General features: G+C 36.9%; 1 protein-coding gene across 1 annotated transcript in view; it reads left to right on the top strand.

The window, feature by feature from the left end:
- Positions 1 to 8,663, top strand: part of LOC140164926 (tyrosine--tRNA ligase, mitochondrial-like) — a 33,275-nt gene that overhangs the window by 1,335 nt on the left and 23,277 nt on the right. Inside the window, exon 2 of the mRNA XM_072188324.1 lies at positions 7,685 to 7,813. Within this exon, the coding sequence (XP_072044425.1) occupies positions 7,685 to 7,813 (129 nt within the window). The remainder of the gene's footprint in view (positions 1 to 7,684; positions 7,814 to 8,663) is intronic.

Raw genomic sequence — 8,663 nt, 5'->3', positions numbered from 1 at the left:
AGGGGCCTAATCAATAGATCGGCAATCGACAACGACCGTGACGTCATTGACTTATAATACAGTGACTTGCCGCGCTGTCTTGATGGCTTTACACATGCGTAGTGTTTAACTTTATTATTTTGATAGTATGTACTTTATTAAAACACTTCATTATTTTTATATAAACTGAGTAGAGAGTACCTATAAATCATAATTGATATTATTTATAAGCCTAAAAAAATGTTTGTTTGGCGTATTAAACATGAAAAAAAAATAGTGTAGGTAGTAGGGATTTTTATTAGTATATCCAAGGGCATTCTTTGTGATAAAAAGTTACCAGTGCAACTTTTAAAGCTGTAGGCCTAAATTGCATTTGATAAAAACCTTGGATCTTTTCTTTTTTTTTTCTCTCATTTTTTTAAAATTAAATTTTTCTTCTTTTTTTTTTTTTTTTTCATTTTTTATTTTTATTTTTTTTGCAAAGAAAAAAGGAGACAAAAGTCTAGGGTCGGGCCTAATTTTAGGGTAGGTCGGGTTAGGTGCCAAACAAACAATTTTTTAGGCCTTATTGATATAGCCTTTATATCTATTTTACTCTGAGTTGAGTCTTTTAAATGTCATCAATAGTTTATAATAAAAGTTCTGCAATAACACTTTTAAGTAAAATACCAGAGAAGATCATTACATCTTCTCTGAAAATACGAATCAAGAGTAAACTGTATACACCCGCGCGCACTGTAGGCCACAAGAGAAAGACATCAAATACACCTTATAGGCCTACTATAAAGGCTGTATAATAATAATAATAATAGTAATAGTAATAATAATAATAATAATAATAATAATAATAATAATAATAATAATAATAATAATAATAATAATTATAATTATTATAATAATATAAATAAATAAATACAAGTAAGGTAAATCATCCACAGTAAATAAATAAATATAGGCCCCCTAATTTTTTCCTTAATATTATTTTTATTTCTTGTTATTCATTAATAATTTAAGGAATTATCACGGGTAAATATTGGGAAACATCGATTTATTTTAATTTTCGAGGAACATATAATTATTATTATTATTATATTATTATTTCATATTCTTTTTATTACATTCATAAAAGCGGGCACATCTACATGTATTTATGTGGGCATATTATTTTGTTCATTGTGGTGCATTTTGTACACCCTGTACCCAGAATTCTAAGTTTGCATTTTATTTGTGTTCTCTTGTTTTATAGAAAGCAGATATCGCTATGTGCCAGGTATCCTCAGGTGACCTCTGATTTCTAACGTTGATGCTCATATACATTCATACTACTTGTCATCATAGGCCGGGTTCATAGCACATCGTCAGTGCATGCACATACACGGGACTTGTGCTGGGTTAATATTGATCAACTGCATGACTGAAGTAGGATGAGGAGGTGTGATGATGTCAAGATCGATTAGGAGATTATAATCCCTCTTATCCCTGCGAGAACAAGTGCGACTAGGTGCTTCCTCTACCGCCTTGTGTTTGTTGTGTCCGAACAGGTTTACGTTTACAATGTGGCATAAAAACCAGTCTAAGTCAAAATTACAAATTTTTGCAGAATTAGAGTCACGCGGTAGCCGTGACCAGCAAGTTTTTTAAAAAAAAAGACTGATAAAGAAGACTAATAACAGATGCTCCCGCGAGACTATATTTACACCTAACATTAAAACACTTGACTTCTATTGTTCGATGTTATTTTTCGCTGGGTACAAAATGTATCTAAAACCATGCTAAATGTTATAATATGTAATATCGTGACAACTCATTAATTCCAAAAGGGCCACCAATCCTACAGTCAATCATTGTTCGTAATAAACAAATATTTTTGCTTCCATTTCACGCGGTATTTCATAGCGAAAATTAGTTGCAAATCATACTGATCCAGAATTTTTGGACACTGCTACAGGTCTACCTGGTTATCACCTTCACACTACTTTTTCAGATTCACTTCCAAATATACCCTAGCAGGTTCCTGGATACGCTACATACAAATTCTGAGCCCCATTCGCCAAAAAAAATCAAGTTTTTCACCATTCTTTTGTTCATATCGGACTGACGCATCCATTTATATAATAAATGCTGTATTTCGACACAGTAATTTATAGCAGAGGCCCGTGGTCTAATGGTTAGTGCGCTTGACTCCGGATACTCTTTCCCGCGTTCGATGCCCGCTGCCCTCCTGATTTTTTCTTCAATGTTTTATTAAACAATTTATTGTCATTAATCAAGGCTAACACAATTTTAAACATCCAGTGCTATTGTGATATTATTTTTTATTAAAGCAAGTTGTTTGATTCTCATGGAAATTGTTTATTGTGTTAAGGGCATATTTAAAAACACAGCATAATGAGATACAACACCATCAAGGATCAAAAGAAATCTGAATAACCAAGAAACTAGATCAGGTATTATAGGGTATGTAATACTGACGTTACTCATTGTTATTCTAATTTAAATATATTTTGTCCTACCACGGGCAAATTCGCATGATAATAGGACAATAAAACATGATTGTGATATGTATGAATGGTTGTTGAATCGATTCAGAGACCTGACTCTCTGTCATCTTCAGCTATCGTAGAACATGACAATTGTCATACCGTCCTGGTAGGTTGATTACAAACACTCTGTAGGTGTGGAAAATTGTTCCGCTAGTATGGAAGGCCAGTAGGAAAAAAATATCCAAATAACATTTATCAAGCATATATAGTACGCTAGCGTCTATGTGACACAACTTGACAAGATAATTATCTTGCCATGTCGACTTATTATCAGCATTATGTCAACATGACGATATAAAATATCTCGCCAAGACAACTGAACAAACAAATCAACATGGCAAGATAAATTGTCATGCTAAGTCGACATACCAAAAATGGATATCGTCTTCGCGAAATAAATTATTATGCCAAGTCAATTTAGCAACAAATTAATGTCTACATAGCAGGATATTTTGTCACGTCCGGTTGACTTAACAAACAATATAAGTCAACATGGTAAGATTAAATTATCATACCAAGGAATAGTAATTTTTGACACCGTAGAATTTAAATTATTGAAAAGCATCCTCGGGATGTAGAGGAGGCGACCCGAAATTAAAGGAAAATTAAATCTCAAAAGACCGCCGACAACCGCCGCTCAATAGGGATAGAACCACAAACCGCGAAATTTGGATATCCAGCTAGATTGCCCCGCAGGACTCAGGAACCACAAATCTTGAAATATGGATATCCTACAAATTAAAACCACAAACCGCGAAAAACCGCCAACAACTGCCGCTTAATAGAAATATTCAACTATATTGCCCAAGAGGGGCTACAAAGAACCACAAACCGTGAAATTTGGATATCCAACTAGATTGCCCAAGAGGGCTATAAAGAACCATAAACCGCGAAATAGGGATGTCCAACAAGTTTTAACTATAAATTAGCCCTCGATAGAGGCAAAGCTTGAAGGATTAGGGAAATTATAACCACGAACATGAAAGTTGCCTTAACAAACAGTATAAGTCAACATAGTAAGATAAATTACCATACCAAGTAATAGTAATTTTTGACACCGTATAATTACAAAAAATGAAAAGCATCCTCGGGATGTAGAGGAGAGGCGACCCGAAAGGGGCGGGCGGAAAATTAAATCTCAAAAGACCGCCGACAACCACCGCTCAATAGGGATATCCAACTAGATTGTCCCGCAGAGGCTACAAAGAACCACAAACCGCGAAATTTGGATATCCAGCTAGATTGCCCCGCAGGAATCAGGAACCACAAATCTTGAAATATGGATATCCTACCAATTAAAACCACAAACCGCGAAAAACCGCCAACAACTGCCGCTCAATAGAAATATCCAACTAGATTGCCCAAGAGGGCTATAAAGAACCCCACACCGCTAAATATGGATGTCCAACAAGTTTTAACTATAAATTAGCCCTCGATAAAGGGCAAGGCTTGAAGGATAAGGAACATTATAACCACGAACCGCGAAAGACCTCCAACAACCACCTCAATAGAGATATTCAACTAGATTACCTGCAGGGCTACAAAGAACCACAAACGGCGAAATTTGGAAATCCAACTAGATTGACCCGCAGGGCTACAAAGAACCACACACCGCGAAATATGGATATCCAACAAGCTTAAACAATAAATCAGCCACGATAGAGGACAGGGTTTGAAGAATAAAGGAATACCACGAACCGCGAAAGACCGCCAACAACCGCCGCCCAATAGAGATATCCAACTAGATTGCCCTGCAGGGCTACAAAGAACCACAAACGGCGACATTTGGATATCCAACTAGATTGCCCCAGGGCTACAAAGAACCACTTACATTTTAGTTATAGGTATAGCTACCAGTGTTGTAGTCAAGACCTCTATGTCCGAGACCGAGACCAAGACCTGCCCGTCCGAGATCGAGACCGAGACCAAACCTTCCGAGACCAAGACCACCCCTTCCGAGACCGAGACCTCTACGTTCCGAGACCAAGACCGAGACCGAGACCTTGGTTTAATCCCGGGAGATACTCAAGTTTGGTTTGGGTAGGGGTGTGCAGCTGGGAATTTGAAAGGAGACCCATCAATGTACCAATTTTTCAAGAAAATTGACCCAAATTTAACAAAATGTGTCTTAATTTTTGCAACTTTTCCTCCAAATTTTGTGAAAATTTCAAAAATGTTGGCTATAATGGAGGCAAAATTGAGCTATTTTCCGCGAAAATTTTGAAAAAAAGGGCCCATCCAAATACCAAATTTGGTCTAGAAAAAAGGAGGTCATTGATATACCGAAAGGCTGAAATTGCTACCCATGTTTGCAGCACGTCCCCATATGGCCATTTGTACTGAGTACCCCACCCCAGCTTAATCAGAGTGGCGGCGGAAGTATTAGCATTTTTGATTATGAAATAAAATTTAAAGCTCACATCCGAACATGCTCACTTTTGAGTCATTTATAACTCCACATATTGTTAAATCCCTAACCTCATACATGTCAGTATCATAAAAATGATTTCTGCATCTTTATTCTTAACAATTTCTTCAACATTCATTGAAATTTAGGGTAAGGAAAAAGTAATGATCAACAACAGAAAGTCAAATCTTTTTCTTCAGGTCTCGACAGGTCTCGAACTAAAAAACGTCCGAGACCGAGACTTTTGAGGTCCGAGACCAAGACTTTTGAGGTCCGAGACCGAGACCTTGACATCCGAGACCCGAGACCTGCAAAACCAGGTCTCGAGATGGTCTCGAGACCGAGACCTGGTCTCGAGACCTACAACACTGATAGCTACATATACTCGTATTTTTTATTATCATAAATCAAGGATAATATTATTCAAACTTCTATTTTTCGCTTTATTCGTCATATGGAGTACTTCGTAACGGATGACTTTTCAAGCTTGGAGCTACTCGGCTTCATTCATAAAGAAAGCAAATCTACCAAAAAGCGTTGACAACGTAAAAGCAGCAAGTTTAAAAAGCCCCCACCTCGGCTCACTTTTTGAAACTTGGTCCCATTTGTAAAAGATAGATTTAAACTTTGTCATAATTATCAACTTAAAACATTTGCAGAAGTGTTATGTATCTTTAATTTGCCGATCGATATTAAGTTGTCAGCATTCTGGAACGATCAGAAAGGTTGTTCTTGGCCAATACCCTATATATGTTTTGTTTTATAATAATTATTACGTCCATGATCAATGATTGAATTAAACGAATAACAAGTAGGCATGTTAATGGCACTGATGCTATTGCTGTTGATATTCAAAATGGGACCAAGTTTCAAAAAGTGAGCCGAGGTGGGGCTTTTTAAACTTGCTGCTTTCTTTACGTTGTCAACGTTTTTTGGTAGATTCCTTTTACAAAAAAGTGTACTATTAACCTAGTCCGAATAATCAGTCCCAGACCCAGCAAAATATTAATTTCTGATCCGGGGCTAGTACAACAACTTAACAAGTCATACCTAGAATATTTTCTCAGTTTGAATTTTATCCTTTCTAGGTATGACTGCTTTTACCGTAAAATTTGCATCAATTCCCGATGTCATGATATGTGCGCCACGTTTTTTAGCATATGAATTTCTCCAATGCAATTTTGTTCAGTGAAATTGTATAGTAAATTCACTGGGCATTTATCGATTTTCTCTGACCACCATCTACTGTTCAATACACACAAAGCAATGCAAACAACATTTCTATTGTTCGATACGAAATTCCGCACACACAGTGTTACTGGATCGGAAAACAGTTAGAAACATACTTTTTTGTTTTTTTTTCATAGCCCCCAATAATTTATTTTATGACATTTAAAAATAACAGTAAAAACATACACATTATCAGTTTTCTGTACATATAATATTGTGTATATATCTACATTTATAAGCAAGGTTGTTTTGATTGGAGGAAGCCGAGTCCCGTGGCCGAGTTTGTAAGCAATTTGGGCACCCATGCAAATGCTATGGAAATTGCTGATATTACGCCGCTTCGTATTGGTTAATATTTTGAGATTTACAATTTGACGGTGCTTTATTTTAACCAATCAGAAAGAATTTTATATGACCATTTTCCTAAGATTGTCAGTAAAATGATTGACCTTTCGTCCAAAATAAATAATACACGCTGGAGTATTTATACAGAGGAGGCCGGTCACCATGGACTAAAAATGATCACGCCACAGGAAATTTGGCGAAACTTGGGAACAGAAAAAATTAAATGACGGCGGATTTTTACAAGATATAAATATAAATTTTATACTACAAGATCAGTGACAAACTAAGCTTCAACTTACCCTTTTCGTCCATGAAAAAAGACCTTTCCATTCAAAAGAACGGACTAAAAACCGTGTGAAATTGGCCATTTTTCAAGGTTTTTCAAACCTTTTCTGACCCGAAAACAAGTCGCGCTGAAAATGGAGCTTGAGTGAACACGACAAATTCATATGGCTCCGCGATTGCAGATTACATAGATAGACGTAGACGAGAGCAACTGGTAACAAGCAAATCTGTGCAGTATCGCTTTGCTATTCAATTGCGTGGTGCGTGGGTGACATGTATTTTCAATGCAAAATGCCTATACGGTGATCCACCCAAAACAAAAAATCACCGTATAGATCACTGTACTAGGGGGGGGGCACTTCAATATGAAATGGATATATGTGTACGGCTGGCACTTTCGCAGTAAGGGGCATTCGGTGAGAGCAAAATGTAAAAAATATGGGGTCAATGGGTGAGAGCATGATTTTTGGCATTCGGTGAGAGCAAAATGTGAAAAACAATGTTCATGCCTGGCTACTTCAGCGTGACAATTTCGGTATAGAAAAATTGCATGAAAATCACGTTTTTAAGAATCTTACATCTTATTTTTTGTTATTATTTGATGAAAAACAATCACTGAATGTTTGGGAATGTATACATATGTATGAATCGTTGTTTATGCCCTCAATTCTATGAATGAATTAGGGGTTCATTCATATATTTTCATGACTAAACGGTTGTTTATGCCCGAGGGGCCGCTTGAGGGACCCCGTTCATACATACCAGAACATTTTGTGATTCTTATTTCATCAATAGTAACAAAATACAAAAAAAATTACAACTAATTAGCTGATTTGAACCCCCCAAGTCAGGCTGAAATTGTTTGAATAACTTTGATCTTATCCTTTCTTTGCAGGTTTCTTAATTTAGTTTGTGGTCACCATGGTAACAACCTGCTAATCAGCAGGAGGAGCTATAGCAGCAAGCGCAATATATTGGAGTTACATCAGAGGGGAATCTTCCATGATATTTATCCCCAGACAACGTGAGTGCAATATTGAGGCAGTATCCGATTATGTCATTTCTAGATTTTTTTTAATGTCAAAGCTAATCTAAACATTAACCAGGGCTTGAAATAAGGTGGGTCCAAGGACCTATGCATGACCCTTAACAAATTGTGAAGGCCCCCAAAGCAAGGGCAAAGGTCTGAATGGTTATCAGAAATTCTGGCTCATTTTGAGACCTGGAGTACATACATACATCTATAGCTTGATGTGGAAATATATTCGGCCCACACAAATTGTGAGGAGCCCTTGAAAATTTTAAGATCAAAGGCCCAAAATTCTGGCTTATTTCGAGGCCTAAGCCTGCACTAATAAATTTATCTCTTTGTTCTGCAAATCCTGGTTTGAAGCTACATGTGCTGGTAGGGCATTCCATATCTGTAGTATATGGGAGAAATAATCTTTAGTGGGAGACAAAATTACACACAGGATTACTTCAATACTCTACTCCAACTGACACAGCAGCAAAGTGCACTGACACAGAACAGCTTCCTGGACCACATTCACAGGCAAATAATTGGCACCCAGCAAAAAACAAATCTCAGAGAATGCGTACAAGATCCTTACACAGGTGATTATTTCTAAAGAGTATGTGGAATAGTGTGGTACGGGTGCTTCTGCTTTTCATATACTTTCTTCAAGAAACAGGTTTTGTTCCACACTATTCCACTTACTCACAGAATTCTTTTGTTGGGTGCCAATTATTGGGCTGTGAATGTGGTCCAGGAAGCTGTTCCATGTCAGTGCATTTTGCTGTTGTGTCAGTTGGACAACTGTTTGGTTACTGACCAGTGTTTAGAGTACAGTATTGAAGTAATCCTGTGTGCAATT

This window comes from Amphiura filiformis, chromosome 11, assembly GCF_039555335.1.
Source record: "Amphiura filiformis chromosome 11, Afil_fr2py, whole genome shotgun sequence".
In the NCBI taxonomy this organism is placed as follows: domain Eukaryota; kingdom Metazoa; phylum Echinodermata; class Ophiuroidea; order Amphilepidida; family Amphiuridae; genus Amphiura; species Amphiura filiformis.
Note: the sequence above shows the minus strand (reverse complement) of the source record. Positions and strands in the feature narration are given on the sequence as shown.